The sequence below is a fragment of the Oryzias melastigma genome, linkage group LG22 (assembly GCF_002922805.2).
Source record: "Oryzias melastigma strain HK-1 linkage group LG22, ASM292280v2, whole genome shotgun sequence".
Taxonomy (NCBI): Eukaryota; Metazoa; Chordata; class Actinopteri; order Beloniformes; family Adrianichthyidae; genus Oryzias; species Oryzias melastigma.
Window position 1 is genome coordinate 8,377,327 of NC_050533.1, and position 16,056 is coordinate 8,393,382.

At 37.7% G+C, this 16,056-nt stretch overlaps 1 protein-coding gene across 1 annotated transcript; it reads left to right on the plus strand.

Moving 5' to 3' along the window:
* Positions 1-12,750: 12,750 nt before the first annotated feature.
* Positions 12,751-16,056, plus strand: gjd2b (gap junction protein delta 2b). Its single transcript, XM_024278165.2, has 2 exons — positions 12,751-13,238; positions 13,631-16,056. The coding sequence occupies exons 1-2, from the start codon at positions 13,168-13,170 to the stop codon at positions 14,472-14,474; spliced, it is 915 nt and encodes a 304-aa protein (XP_024133933.1). The 5' UTR covers positions 12,751-13,167; the 3' UTR covers positions 14,475-16,056.

The window sequence follows — 16,056 nt, forward strand, 5'->3', positions numbered from 1 at the left end:
ACGTTCTCAGAGCAGAAATCATGGATCTTTTATCTGACTGAGCTTGTTGCAGTCGGGAATCCATGTTGGAGAAATACCAGCAGCCGAACTGTATTGATAAATCCATGCGACTTTCTGTAGAAACAGACAGATTCATTAACAGGCTGAAGTGTTTTTCTCCGTTTAGGCCCTCTGTCACTTTCATTTCACCTCAAAGACGATTATTACAATGATTTTCAACAGGAGATTTTGTTTTTAACCTCAAGTGTTTCCTTTTATAATTGATTTGCATGAACTTTGCAGAATATGGCTGCCCTGGTAGGAGTCACAGCTACTGTTGGACAGTATCTCCACTTATTTCAACAGAGACGGCATAAATTTACACCTAGAAACGATTAAAAATCACCAATTAGTTTATGAAGGATGTTTTTGGAGGAATTATTGTCCAGAAAAACTCCACTAGAAAGGACCCACACAAGATATGAACCAGGACTTTCTTACTGTGAGGCAATAGTGCTAACCACCTTCTTTGATTTACTGTAATTTTTGAATTGTTAGAACAATCAACGACATTCCAGTAGATTCTGAAGGAGAAAAGCGGCTCGTACAAGCACAGAAAGTTACCCCTTAAGGTCAATCAAATAATTAATAAAGTGACATCATTACATCAACATTTACAAATTCCTCTAGCAAGAGGAAACCCAAAAATATCCCAAAATAATGAATTGACTCCTTTTGGTTTTCACAGTATGGAGTCTGGAAAGAGCCAAAATGAAATATTTAATAGTGTATATATTTATTTCATTTTGGCTCTTTCGAGACTCCATATCACAGAGGACATTTTGAGCTTTAAATCAAATGTGAAGGGTGGTGTTCTGGGAATTGTAGTAAAAAAAAAGATGGACGGAAGGATATTTATTATTTATATTTTTGACTAAATCAATTTTGTGTGAGAAATAAGTATCTATAAAAGCTATTTAGATTTAATTCTCAGTCGTTTTAGAATCAGTTCTTTTATTCTCTTTATATTTTGTTGAAAAGCATAAATAAAGGAAGTTTGTGCATCCAAGATACAAACAGCTAATCCCACAAGAAATGTGCTCAAAATGGATTCATCTTGTTTATTTCAAGCATTCCAACCATAGATTGTGGACAATACAGAAGAAAAAACAAAGATTTTTTAAACTCATAACAGAAATAATGGATCGCGTTGATTAAATAATTAAAAAAAACAAAAACAAAAACTTATGTCACATTTGATTAATTGATTGATTTGTTTATTTCAAGTATAGATTATGAAAAATACAGGACAAAAAATATTTCATACTCATTACAGTAATAATGAAATGTATTGATTTACAAATAGAAAACAAACAAAATCATGTCACGTTTGGTTCATTACTTTTTTGAGATAATTAACCTAAAGTCAGTAGAGTTTGATTGATTGATTGAAAAGGAGTGGGAAGAATATAATCCCACCCCTACTTAATTACTTCATTTTACAGTTTTGCATAATTATGTGATCCGGTTCTGAGCAGATCATGATTTCAGTAAACAGTAAAAATCATAAATCATGTAACAGATATATCATCAATTACCATCAAAATAAAATTTTATATTAATGTAGAAAAATAATAATTACACATTGAAAACAAGTTTTAAAGTAACGATAGAGTGCTTATTGATCATTCTTTGAAATAATTCTTATATATTTTCAATAAACATGAATTATTCACACAATATGTAATAACCACTGATTGTTATTAGAACACATAATTACATGAATCCAGTAATCATTGCTAAATATCAATACCAAATTGACTTTAAACATTTCAGTGAATGATTTATTAAATATGGTCATTAGTAGCTAATATCAAGTAGAGCTTGATTGATTGCTGAAAAAGGAGTGGTATGAAGTGAATTTGTATAATCCCACCTCTACTTATTTACTTCATTTTACAGTTTTGCAAAGTTTTTATAATCTGGTTTTTATGACATTTTTTTCCAAGTATAAAAGTTGAGTGTTTGTTGATTATTGATTAATTTAATAAGAAAAAAGTCTAAATTTTGTTAATGATTTCATCTATTTATCAACTTTATTGTGCGTTTGTAGCTTGCAGGTAAATGTTGAGCAGAACTGTGGAAGCTTCCTTAAAGGGAAGCTTAAATGACAGCTGCTCAGACACTTAAACCAATTATTGGAGTGATGTGGGAGGGGCTGCCGCTTTTAATGCCCTTCATGTTTGCCTTTTTTAGCGCATTGGCTGGCATGAAACTATCTATGACCTGAAGTCAAGCCTGATCCGTGCTTTTCCCACACGTGTCGACTCAAAAGGACTTTAGACTTGATTTTTATTAAACCCTAATTGTTGGTTTCAACTCCCATGACTCTCCTGAGTGCACCGAGCCTTCCTAATGAATAAGGGGTTGTGGGGGGGTTACTCGTGCATGACCTGACGTTTCATAGGAGCATCATAGAGAATTACCATTTTATCTGCCACTTACTAATTCAGCGACCTTGCTTCCCCCTCGTTTGCGATTGGGCTCTTAGGGTTTGCTTTAGCCGAGTTTTAGTACAGACAGAACATTACTCATTGTTAAATCTATTATTTACAACGAAAAAAAGGAATTAATTCCAAAACCCAGAAGAGCACTTCTTTGAAAAGTTTCATCATTACTTTTATGAAAAAGTCTTAAATAGAAAGACTTAAATCTGGGGGAAAAGTCCATTAGTTACTCCTCCATTCCAATATATATATATATATATATATATATATATATATATATATATATATATATATATGTATGTATGTATATATATATGTATATGATAAAATATATACCAAATAATATGTTAATTTAATATATTTCTATATTGTGTCGTCTATTTCATGACGCCAACTATAGCTAGCCTTGTGCCCACAAAAAAACAACATCCAAACTCTGGTCACTAGAGCACTAAACACACTACATCTCCCAGCAACCCCAGCGCGCAGTTCCTGCGCGCTGGGGTTGCTGGGAGATGTAGTGTGTTCAGTGGAGTCCAACTAGTGGCATGAAGGGGTTAAAGAAACAAAAAAAAATCAGTTTCTAGTGTAGATCAAAATCATTTCACCAAACTATTAGTAAAATTAGCGGAGAAATTGACCGAGCGCGTCATCCGGACACAATGTTTCTACTTTCCTGACCTCGACTCTCGTCTGGATCCTGACTACTCTAGTGTCTCCATTGATACTCCCATGCTCGTTGCTGACCTCCACCTGCCTGACCCTAATTTAGTTTTGTGGACTTGTAGCTGTGCTAATAAACTGTTTTCATTAGGAATTAACATTATAATTAAAAAGACAATTAAAAGTTCAAAAAAATTTGATTTTGCATAATATAAGCCAGGAATCTCTCTTTAACCTCTTCATAGTGGCTATTTGGCTAAAGAAAAATAAAGTAACAATATTTTTTTTCAAGTAAGGGTTACTAAATATAGTGCTGCCACAAACGATTATTTCAATAGTCGACTAATCACTGATTATTTTTTCCGATTAGTCGACTAATCGGGTCATGTGCAAGCTGGATGTGAAGCACACATCTTAACCATCATTAGCTTTAAACTAACTAAAAATGAGATATAAAGCACTAGCTGTGAAAGCTGTAAGCTGAATTTGGTTGCTGAAGATGCTAGTGTTGATAGTTAAAAATGGTGAAATTGATAGCTGAAATAACTGAAGCTAATAGATGAAATCATTGAAGATAATAGCTAAAATAACTGAAGCTAATAGATAAAATCACTGAAGCTAATAACTGAAATCGTTGAAGCTGATAGCCAGCTAAAATATTAGTCAAATGCCAAATTAGCCTAAAAAAAACTTGGGTTAACCAAAACAGCTAGCATGTAGCTGAAAAACTAGCTAAACGTCAAAATAGCCAAAAAAAACTTTAAAAAGAGCCTATACTGGCTAAACTCCAAATCAGCCAAAAAAACAAAAAAAATCCTAAATTAGCTAAAACAGCTAGCATATAGCGGAAGTATTAGCTAAACTCCAAAATAGCCTAAAAAAACATAAAAAATGCCAAAATAGTCCAAAAGTCTAACATATATAACTTTCAACTTTACTACACTTTGACTTCTTATAATATAAAGTAACAACTAATTGACTATTAAATTAGTCGTCGACTATTTTAATAGTCGATTAATCGTCGATTAGTCGACTAATCGTGGCAACCCTACTAAATTAGCATTTTTTAAATTTAGATAAGTTCATTTTAATTTATAAATTTATGGCTGAGGTGCACCTTTGATAAACTATGTAAAGGTTTTTACATCCCTGAGGTCTTGTTTGCTCTGTACTTCCTCCAGAATACAAATACTAAGCAAAACTTTGGTAAAAAGTCAAACGTTTTTATTAGTTTAAAACACATGTTACATTATGTTGTCCAGAGCTGCACTGGAATGATCCAGTTTGGCACAAGGAGACTTTTATTTTGAAAGGAAATCACACAAGCTTCTGTCAAACGTAAAAAAATAATTAAAAAAGTTGAGAAAATGCACCTTTTTTTTAATATTTCTGTTTTTATTCATGCCACAAAAGAAGCATAATTCTTATTATTTAAAAATACATTTAAATGAATGCATAGCGGTATCAAAATAAGACTTTGATCAGTAGAAAACAGATGTCTTTTTACTCTTAAAGCTTGCTGATATAAGCCCTTAAATGCTGAGTCATTGAGTCTCGGTGCTAGTTCTTGCTATGACATGAACTAAATTTGAACTCATGACCTTCCAGTTTCAGGCTAGACACTCTACCACATGGCCACTGAGCTGGTTACAGGATGTTGTCTTGACTGTAGAACCTCCCAAACAGCTGAAAATAATGTAAGATAAATAAAATCCTTCAAAGTGTCCGTGTAAAACTTCACCAGTATTAATTTGTGCAATTCTTTAGAGGAGAATTAACTTTTTTCTGATTACTGTGCAGTAAAAGAAGGAAAAAAAGTCTATTTTCAAGCAGTTTTGCTTTAAAAATCAGAAAATATTATAAAGTTTCTTACAAATCACTCAGAAAACGGCTTTTTAGCCTTGAATGGCATCATAATCTCCAGAGCAACACCAGAATAGTGCAGCATATAATCCCCAGGAACCCCCTATATACTTACTCCAGTAATCTTGCTGAGCAGTGGACCTACAAATCTGTCTTTGTTGCAGCTTATTCAAATTGAACTCATAAATATTTGATTTCTTATTATCATAACTTCCTATCCTCTGCTGTTGACTAACACGAGGACAGAAGTCGTTCTCAGACGTGAACGCAATAATCTCAGACAAAAACTTGTGGGGAAACATTCTGCAACATTCATGCGAGTGCCATATGAGACCTACTTTGATTGCTTTTTTGTCCGCCCTCCTAAATATCCTGAGGAGAGAAGCCGCTAGCCCAATTTTAATGCTGTTTCTCCTCCCAGAAGCCTTGGCAGAGCCTGCAGAAGGCAGCGGGCTTCAATGCCAAGCTGACAGTCCTTGTACCCAGAGACTCAGAGAGAGGCAAGCTGGTGAATTTTTTACTGGGGTCTGGAGCAAGTTGTGGGAAAAAAAAAAAAAAAGTCGGATCCCGCACTAGCTGCAAGCATACCTGGGAGACGGAGGGAGGAGCGTGGCGCTCCCGATTCAATTAACCACATACGGCTCTGTAATTTCATCCATCGACATGCACGTCCATGCGAGCACACCAGAAGAAGACGGTAGATAGATTCTCCATCCTGAATATGGAGCATTTCTCAAATCCACAAAATGTCCAGATTCCAACAGAGGAATCAGTTTTGTTGATTTTGCTGACATTAAAAACAGAAAAATGTCCTGGAAAGTTTCATGGGTCATAGAAAATCTTCTTTTTACTCAAGATGGAGGACATATGAGTAGAAATTTAAGATTAAACGCCATTTTTGTTGCACCGCTAATGCTAGCTTGGTGTTGTAAGTTAGCACGAGAGCTTGTAAACAAAGGGATGATGGGAAGTGAGTGTAGGCTTACTCCGTGTCAACAATCCGATCCCAACTCAGAAGCAAATTTCTATACTCCTGCTGCTCTGCAGAAACTATGTCCTAGGCGATCGGGAACACTTTTACAAAAAAGCAAAAGATGATACGAAAAAAATAACTATTAACCATTTGAACTAGTTACTGTTCCGGTTTCTTAAGGGCTTCAAGTGTTAATAAAGTGCCTGACGAACCAGATTATTGAGATCCAAACAAAAAAATAAAACTTAAATAAATCTAAAATCGAGTTCAATCAAAAACGACCCTTTCATCTTTGATTACCTATCTGCAGGTAACATGGTGGACGTAATGGCGGCTAGACCTAATGCAAGCGATGGATGTCCAATGGAAATAGTATTTTATCCAAAAACAGAAGTTGTGTTTTTATGTTATTTTGTGTTGTTTTTATCATTATTGTTGGTTTTTTGTTGTACTTTTATTTTATTAATATAAAAGTGCTGTGTTTTGCCGTGCAGCTGTGAGATCAGAGTAATAAAACTGTCTCTAAAATAAACTCAAACGTATTTAAACATTCTGTGATTAGCATTTCATGGAAATAAAGAGAAGTTTTTGGATAAAAAGCTATCTTTTATTTCAATAAATGAGGCAGAAGATGAACGTTGATCTCTGAATGCAACGCAGAACAGAGCTGAACAGAGCTGTCTGCGATTAGAAATCAATGACATTGATCGTTGTTTCGTTTTGGGATGGGGACTGACATGAATTTTCTACAGTAAGGAGCACCGGCGTTCCGCCTGCTGTCACGGGAAGCGAGCAGTTGGGAGTAGACCGACACGCCTCCACCTGTGAGTAGAGTCGGGCAGAACACCTGGATGAAACTTTTCATATAAAATTCGCCTTTTTGTGTTTTCACAAACACAACTAGGGAAACGTATTTAAAAAAAACAGAATTCCACAAGTAAAATTAAATATAACAAGTTGAAAAGTTTGTGCGGTGAAAAAAACGTGGGTCTATCCACCTTGCATTACCTGCAGCTGGGTTCTTCTCCTTTCATGCCTGACTTTATTTTCAATTATATATTTAAAAAAAGTCTTTAATGTTTTTTCCATTCAAGGAGTCGTGGATTTAATGTGACATGAAGGGGTTAAATCGTTCCATCTCTGAGCTGCAGGAAGAAGATAATTTCAATATTTGTGAAATTACCTGAGAATTTGACAGATTTTACTTTTAAAAATGTTTTTTTTTAACTTAAACTAAAGCTTGTTACATGCCCAAACTCGTAAAAAGAATTGATGGAAAATTGTTTTTTTTCCAACTGTGCACATCATGTAGGAGATTTCACCAACAGCCTGTCAGTACGTCTGCAGCAGCCAGAAACCAGTTTACTCTTAGAAATTAAGGATGCTTCACACTCTCGTGTTTACACTCTCACCTCCAAATGACCCTGAAGATTACGGAGTAAATATTCCCGTTCATATTTATGTTTTATTGAGCATGACCGAATTCTTCAATTCCATGCGAATGTGTTTCAGTGTGTGTGCACATTATTGACTGGGATGCAGAAAGAGGCGAATGACTTCCCCTCAGAGCTCCTTTGAAATGAGCTTCTGCTCTGTTTAGGATGTGGAATTCCTTTAGAAAATCAAAGTGCTTTTAGTTAAGGACAATTTTTCCTTATTATCTCATCTCTTCTGACGAGCATGAAGCCGATCTCCAGAGGGGCTGTGAGTAGTAGAATTATCATCATTGTGCCAGAAAGATTTCGTCTCAGCAGCAAAGAACAAAATGGAAAAGTGAAGATTTAGATTCAATCCGGGCAGCTTTTACTGAACGATTCGTAAAAGTATTTTGCAGGTAAATGCTACTGTACAACTTCACCTGGTCGTAGGCTCTATTGCGCATGCTTTGGAAGAGCAATTACACTAAAAATGTATTTTTTTGACACACTTTCGATGGCCGGCACAATCCACTTTTCCCTTTTTGGGGCTTTTCTGCAAAGGATTAACCAAACTCTGATCAAAAACTGTTAACGTTGTTTGAATACTGGGGCAAAACGACGCTTAAAGCAGACCACAATTCATTACATAAGAACAAAAAAATAAAAGAATCATAGTGAAGGGTTATGGCTTGGGGTCGGGTGACAGCAACATATGATTCATGGCTGGCTGTGCCCTTTTGTCTTGTCCTCCTTGTGGTGGGACAATCCACTGCTCTCAGCCACTAGTTTTTTTTTTTTTTTTTTTTTTTTACAGTCATTGGAGCTTGAACAGTGTCTGCTTGGAGTAAAACAGTCCTGCCCTTTGCTATTTGCTATGTCTTGATTTATTCTCTGCAGAGTAAAAAAAGTATTTGACAAGTCACAAAAGAGCAGATTTTCTTTCTTTTTCCTGCTATTTTTAATCTTATTTCAAATTTTTAAAGAAAAACTGCTTGAAAATAGACATTTTTTGCTGCATAGTAATCAGAAAAAATGAGAGAATTGCACAAAATAATAAAGGATTATTGAAAATCTGTTTTCAGACATTGATTTATTTTTAATATATTTTACCTTTTCTGATGAATCCAGGATCTCTCCATTTGTCAGCCTGCACACGTCCTGCCAATCTGACAAGAAAAACTCGCTTGTTTGCTGCTATTACGATTATGACTCCTCTGACATGTCCTGTGACACAAGTGCATCATGCTGTCATGTGTTTCTCACTCTTTGTCCTTCAGATGTTAGTCCTGGAACAGGATTTTTATTTATTTTTGGTGGGATTTTCCAAATGGCAGCTTGTCTTTATCTACTCTCCTACATGCATACTCTAGTCAGAGTGTCTTAAATTCTTTGATTTACTGTAATTTTTCAATCATTAACACGATCATTCCAGGAGATTTTGAAGGAGAAAAGCAGCTCGTATAATAGGTAATAGTTTAGCTAATATTTAGCTAATATTTCAGCTACGTTCTAGTTTTTTTTGGCTAACCTACGTTTTTTTGTTTCTTTTTTTACGCTATTTTGGCATCTAGCTAATATTTTAGCTGGCTATTAGCTTCAGTGATTTCGGCTATTTTAGCTTTTTCAGCTATTAGCTTCAATGATTTCAGCTATTTTAGCTTTTTCAGCTATTAGCTTCAATGATTTCAGCTATTTTAGCTTTTTCAGCTATTAGCTTCAGTGATTTCAGCTATTAGCTTCAGTGATTTCAGCTATTTTAGCTTTTTCAGCTATTTGCTTCAGTGATATCAGCTATTTTAGCTTTTTCAGCTATTAGCTTCAGTGATTTCAACTATTCATTTTAGCTTTTCAGATATTAGCTTCAACATTTTCAGCTATCTGCTTTAGTGTTTTTAGCTATCAATTTCAGCATCTTCAGCTATCACCATTAGCATCTTCAGCGGCCAAATTCGGCTTACATCATTCACAATAACATTTTTCCAGGTAATGCTATATATCTAGTTCATAATTATGTTAAAAAGTAACGGTTTTACAGTTTTAAAATTTAGTTTTAGAGTATTCAACAACTGTTATTCCTGTTCGGCCCGCGACCTACAGTGTGTTTTGGATTTTGGCCCCTTGTTTGATTGAGTTTGACCCCCCTGCTTTAAAGGGAAGATTTTAATACAAGAAAAAACCATGAGTAGAAATATGCCAGGGGATTCGTTTTCAGGTCAAAATATTCAATATTTCGCATACAGACAAAATTTTGTATGCTTTTTGTTATTCAGAGTTTCAGATAGTATTAATATACAAAATGAACTCAAGAAAGAATACAATGGAAAGTAGTTTTCGTCTAGAGAATTTACATTTGTGAATATCAAATTTTGCCAAAATGAACAAGAGAACAGACCAGAATCCTTTTGCATATTCTTGGATTTGTGACCCAACCAGACATTCTTCCAGAACAAAACATGCTTTGATTTTTGTCATGAATTAAATTACAGATTTTCTGCCAAAACACATTAACTTGAGGACTATACCAAAAAAAAAGAGTAACTGTTTCGAGTAAATTACAGAAAAAAATACAAATTGTGTCAATGTTCAATCTAAATCTACTTTAGAGGGGTAAACTCTCTGGACAAAATGACATAGGAGACTGATCATCACAACTCCACTTTAGTAGCTAGAAGTTTATATGTTTTTGTTTTTTGTCTGCTTGTTTGCAGATATTTAATACGCGACACAACAAACATTTTTAAATTAATTTCATTGTGTGTTGTGTTAATGGGATCACGCGGGCGCGTCTTAGTGTGTGACGATGCCTGCATGGTGAGTTTAGCTTCACACTTCGCGCAAAAATCACCTCCATAGTTGGTCACTCTCATCAGAAGAACCTCCAAAAATGGGTTAATCATGAAGATTGAATCATAAATGTTCCAATTTAATTGCAAAAACTGCGACGAGAGCAGCTCATCCGTGCGTATTTACGCACTAAAATGCGCATATTGTACGTTAACTTCATTTGACTCTAACTTGAACTGGTGTATTATTGGTAATTGGGCTTCACATGAGTAAACACAAACACCACTTGATTTGTTTTATTTCTTCTGACGCTTTGTGGGGGAAAAAACAAGAAAGTGTTAGAGATGAAGCCCGAAGCCTAAAAGGCATTCTGATCCTGAAGTTTCCTATGGAGTGTAGCATTCTTACGAACTGGAACGACGTGGAGATAATCTGGCACCATCACACAATCTCCGCGTGGCCCCAAAAGCCCCTTAATGCGCAACAGAAGCCCCGCCCAGTGACTGAAACTTTTAAAGTCACAATAATAAAGCTGAGTGTGGATTTATCTGCAGGTTAGAAGGAGTTATCTGGAGAGCATTTGATATTTTCATATTTTGTAACACATTAATTTGTATTTCAGGGTTTATCCTTGACATCACGTCAGAATGGATTTGGATGGCGCTGCCACATTTTTCTAATTAAAAGGCCTAAAATGTGAACTTTTGGATGAGCAACTCCAACTTGGAAAGTAGTTTAATCTTAATATAAAAATGGAAAATAAATGTAAGTTTAACAAAACAAGAATTTTACGATTCTTTGCAGCTGAACGCAAAACTGACATCAAGAAGAAGCTTTGCTTTTCATCTCCTGACTTTAATAATGAGATGATCATAGCTGCCTCCTCTATAGAGAAGAGTCACGAGCTGCCCCACGGTCAGGTCATCACCTCTGGTATGCGCTTCCGTTGCCTGGAGACGCTGCTGCCTTCATTTATTGGTGCGTAAAGATCGATTTTCTCACCAGAAATAGATGCAATTCTAAACGAAAAACTTGCATTTAATTAATGTAATTTAGATTTTTTTACATATTTGTCATAATATTGTCATCACACTAACATTAAAATTAGTTTTTGAGCTGCTTGGTTCAAGTCCTGAACCTCTACTGGTGGTTTTTGCGCACGTCTGTCCCACAAAGTTAAACACTTTGCAACCGAATATCAAATGCCAACTTTATTTTTTTCTGTTAATTTTAATCAAACTTTTCTTGAATTGTTTTAGGATTTGAAACTATTAAGAATTTGTCTCCTAAAGTCATTTCTACAGAAACATTGAACGCTTTTAACTCCGATTCAAAGTTATATTTCTTCCGAGTTTTTTCTGTCCTGAGTTCATATAAGTCAGTTTTTTTCTCAGACATTGAAAAGAGATTTTTTTTCCCCAACGTGCTTAGTTACCATCAGTTTATCCACCTCGGATTTATCACCTAAAGACAATCAGGAGTAATCAGAAGCGGCGGCTTTAATGCGGAGCTGTCCGTTTCAGCACCTCCTGTCCCTGCAGCTGAGAACGCCGCCAAAAGCGCGCTCCTCTGCGGGAGAGGGGGGGAAACCTCACCCAGTTGCCCCCACCTTCTGCTGGCACAGGCGTGGAGTCTGCTGGAATTCACCTACAACCGGATATAGGCGTGCGTAAAGATCCGAAAATGTCCTTATCGGTTATAAGGATGAGCCTATGGAACAAAGTGAAACTGATCCAAAAGTGAAAAAATATATATATCATCAGTCTTGAAATGTTATTAAATTATCTTTGTTATCTCTGTCTGTGGCGCAGCTCTGCCCTTTTCCTCACGTGATGGATGCGTAAAGGTTATTGAAGATTTGAATTAGAAACGATTACAGCGAGTCAAGAGGATCATCTGATCATGAGAAACTAACCCCGCCAACAAGTTTCATTTTAAGGGCAGCACCGTTGTCACGTGACAAGCAAACTCCAAGGAATGAGATGATAATAGGGGGAAATATGTATTAAATGATGGAATATTATGGGGCGGAGCATCTCGTTTTTCAAAAGTCAGTCGTATGGATAAGTTGGAACCTCCCGGAGATATGCAGGGCGGGGTCACAGACTCTGATTCTATTTTTAAACTTCAGAGGAGAAGCAAGCAGGCGTGCAGGCAGCGCTGCTTTGTAAAGCGATTAGCAACTGGGATGGTACTTTCACTCTGTCACTGTAACAACAGCGTCATCTCTCCCCGAGCTGGAAGCAGCGGCTCTATCATCCGTGCTTGTGACATGCGGGAGGGGGGATGCGGGGTCGGGAAGGGGGGAAACCCCAAGGCGTGCAAAGCTGGCCTCTTCCAGGAAAAAAGATTGGCTCTGTTGTTTTATCCAAAGTGGAACAAAGAGGAGGATTTGAGGAAATTTGAGACGTTTTTTATTGAAAGTATTAAAAAAACGAAGTCTGAGAATCCCACAGCGGAAACACCCCCCAAAATGAAGAGAAATCAGAAGCCTTGCCACTCCCGCCTGCGCTCGCACCGACCTGTCTGTGCGCGTACGTGACGCATGGGAGGGAGGGGAGGGAGGGGGGAGACTACTTAAGGGCGGATTAACGCTGGCAAGACATTAAATCCAACCTGCCTCCATTCAGACGCAGCGCCCAGCCCATCAACCTGATCTGAAGATCGAAAATAGGAGGGCTTACAGTAATCAGCCCTCACACTCTGATGACAAGGAACGGCGTGGCCACGTTGCGGGGAGCGCTCAGCACGCACAGCTGGACTCTTCCTGGGCGCTGCGCTCTCAGCTCACATCCAGCCAGAGCGCGCGCGGAGACAGGAGGAGCATCCCGTAACGGATGCCTGTTTTAGTTCCTTTCGGACTCTCTGGAGCCTGACCACAAACAAAAAGAGAGAACTCTGAAAGGAAATCAAGCCCCCTTTTTCTTTTTTTGGAGGAATTTGAACCCGTTGAACATTCGTCTTCTCCGGATGCTCAGAAATGGGGGAATGGACTATACTAGAGAGGCTCCTGGAGGCTGCTGTCCAGCAGCACTCTACTATGATCGGAAGGTAAGATGATCAGCAAGAAGAAACCCAGCAGCCTCCAGGACCGTCTTTAGCATGGTTCCCAGCCCCCCGTTTCTGTGTTGTGACTCCAGGATCTTCTGTAGCATGGTGCCAAGTCCTTCGTGTCTGTGTTGTGGATTTTTTCCGTCTCGTAGCTTTCCTGTTTTTGTCGTCTTCCAAGTGGCAGCTGTCTTGTAGGAACCTGGGATGGTGCTGCAAAAAAGAAAAAAAAAGAGATAAATATTGATGTATTGATTTGATGTTTGGTGGTGAGTTTGGTGATAATCATTCACCCTGACGGTAAGGACAGGAGCGTTTCAGCACCTGGACAGCTCCCAACTCCACATATTCCTCCACATATTTTCACCTTCTTTGTTTGTTTGCTTGCTTTTTAGGATCCTGCTAACAGTGGTGGTCATCTTCCGGATTCTAATCGTAGCAATAGTTGGAGAGACAGTCTATGATGACGAGCAGACCATGTTTGTTTGTAACACCTTACAGCCGGGCTGCAACCAGGCATGTTACGACAAGGCTTTTCCCATTTCACACATTAGATATTGGGTTTTTCAGATCATCATGGTGTGCACGCCCAGCCTTTGTTTTATCACATACTCAGTGCATCAGTCTGCCAAGCAGAAGGAGCGCCGCTACTCCACGGTCTACCTGACCCTAGATAAGGATCAAGATTCTCTGAAGCGAGACGAGAGCAAAAAGATCAAGAACACCATCGTGAATGGAGTACTTCAGAACACCGAGAACTCCACCAAAGAGGCGGAACCGGACTGTCTGGAAGTCAAAGAGATCCCCAATTCGGCCATGAGAACTACAAAGTCCAAAATGAGGCGGCAGGAGGGCATCTCCAGGTTTTACATCATCCAGGTGGTGTTCAGGAACGCGCTGGAGATAGGCTTCTTAGTGGGCCAGTATTTCCTGTACGGATTCAACGTCCCGTCCGTGTACGAGTGCGACCGCTACCCCTGCATCAAAGACGTCGAGTGCTACGTCTCCAGGCCCACGGAGAAGACGGTCTTCCTGGTCTTCATGTTCGCCGTCAGCGGCTTTTGCGTGGTTCTGAACCTGGCGGAACTCAATCACCTGGGCTGGAGGAAAATCAAAACGGCCGTGAGAGGCGTGCAAGCCCGGAGAAAGTCCATCTATGAGATCCGGAACAAGGACTTGCCCAGGATGAGTGTGCCCAACTTCGGGCGCACGCAGTCCAGTGACTCTGCGTACGTGTGATGGACATGCTTATTCTTGTCATGAGTGGGCAGATTTTCTTTGATTATTCATTTTTCTTTGAAGAACTTTTAATTATTATTATTAATATTATTGCACTGATGCAACTTTTTTGGTAAAGTTTCTACTCTGTAAAATCGAGGCCATGATGTGTTCAGTGACTCTTTGTTGGGGCTGTTATACTTGAAGAGAGAAAAATGCAAAAAAATGAAGAAAAAAAAAAAGTTGCACTAAGAGGTGAACACACTCCAGAGCCTGATCTTACCCAAATGTGCTTCTGCCCTGATGGTGTTTGAAAACGTTTCTTTTCCACCCGTTTTTTCTTACTAAATGGCACCATTCTACGGAGAAAACAAATCTACCATCCAGATTTATATGTGCATATATAAATCCTCTGTATGGTTAGATGAAATCAAGCCTGATTTATGTTTTTTTTTTTGTTGCCTGTGTTGCACCACTGACCTTAACATATGTAACCATTCCATTGCTTCTTAGCTTACTTGCAAAATGTGGTGAATTTGCTGCAAGCAAACGTCTGTGACTTCCTTAATTTATGACACACCAAAGCGCCCACTGCTTTTATTTGTGATGTGTTCTTTTTTTTTCTTTCTGCTTTTTGCTTTTGTGTAATCAAGTGCCATACTTGTATATAAACATAGTATAAATATATATATGTATACATATATATATAAATCTATAATAATAATAATAATAATCATCCTGAAAGCTGATTCCCTGCTCGGATTATGCTTACTACTGACCAATTTTTTATTTTGCTCTAAATGTATTTGTTGTGAATCAAATCAAGAAATCCAAGATATACAAATGTCTAATTTATTTTGCAAATGACTGGAACCAGAAATGAAGTGCTAGTCTTTTTTTATATAAAAAAAAACTGCAATCAAAGCTGATAAACACTGAAAAAAAAAAAAAATAAAAAAAATAAAAAAAAAAAACAGCACAAAATTGATATTTTTATCAAAAGAATGGGCAATAGACATCTGTTCTGGTGCTACAATTTTTCATAGAAATGGTTTTAAATGTAACCTACAAACGGATCAGAAAGAAAAGCGAAACATCATTTTCTTCTGTGGAAAATAAACGTGGAATTCATGTACACCAGAAACGTGTGCGGTGCCATGCTTTGTGCGCTCCCCCCTCCTCTCGTAGCCTGTTTTTTATCATATCCAGTGGAAGTTGCTGCAGTGAAGATGTTAGCCACACCCACCACTGCAGGACACACCTTGTGCAGGATTTCACCTCTCTGCAATGCATGCTGCAAAGCTCCTTTTAGGAATCAACTCGTTTGGACTCAAACGTGAGATTTTTTAATATGAAATAAGAGAAAAACAACTTAGAGGAATCTCTTTTTCGACTTTTAATCTAAGAAAAGAAGCACTCAGGGGAACACTGTGTTCTCCTTTCAAGGTTAAGACAAAAAGAAAAGATTTTCAAGGAAAAGAGGGACAGAAATAGAATAAAGCTCTCTGTTTGGGAAAAGTCTTTTCCTGAATTCCGGCAGAGATGACTCTGCAAAAGCAGCAGAAATTAACAGCACCTGCACATCCACCTCCAGATCAGCAGG

Bases quoted from the DNA above. Each gene is read 5' to 3' on its own strand.
- gjd2b (XM_024278165.2), top strand. From the start codon at position 13,168: ATGGGGGAATGGACTATACTAGAGAGGCTCCTGGAGGCTGCTGTCCAG. The intron at 13,239-13,630 runs GTAAGATGATCA...CTTGCTTTTTAG, and splicing joins CACTCTACTATGATCGGAAG to GATCCTGCTAACAGTGGTGG.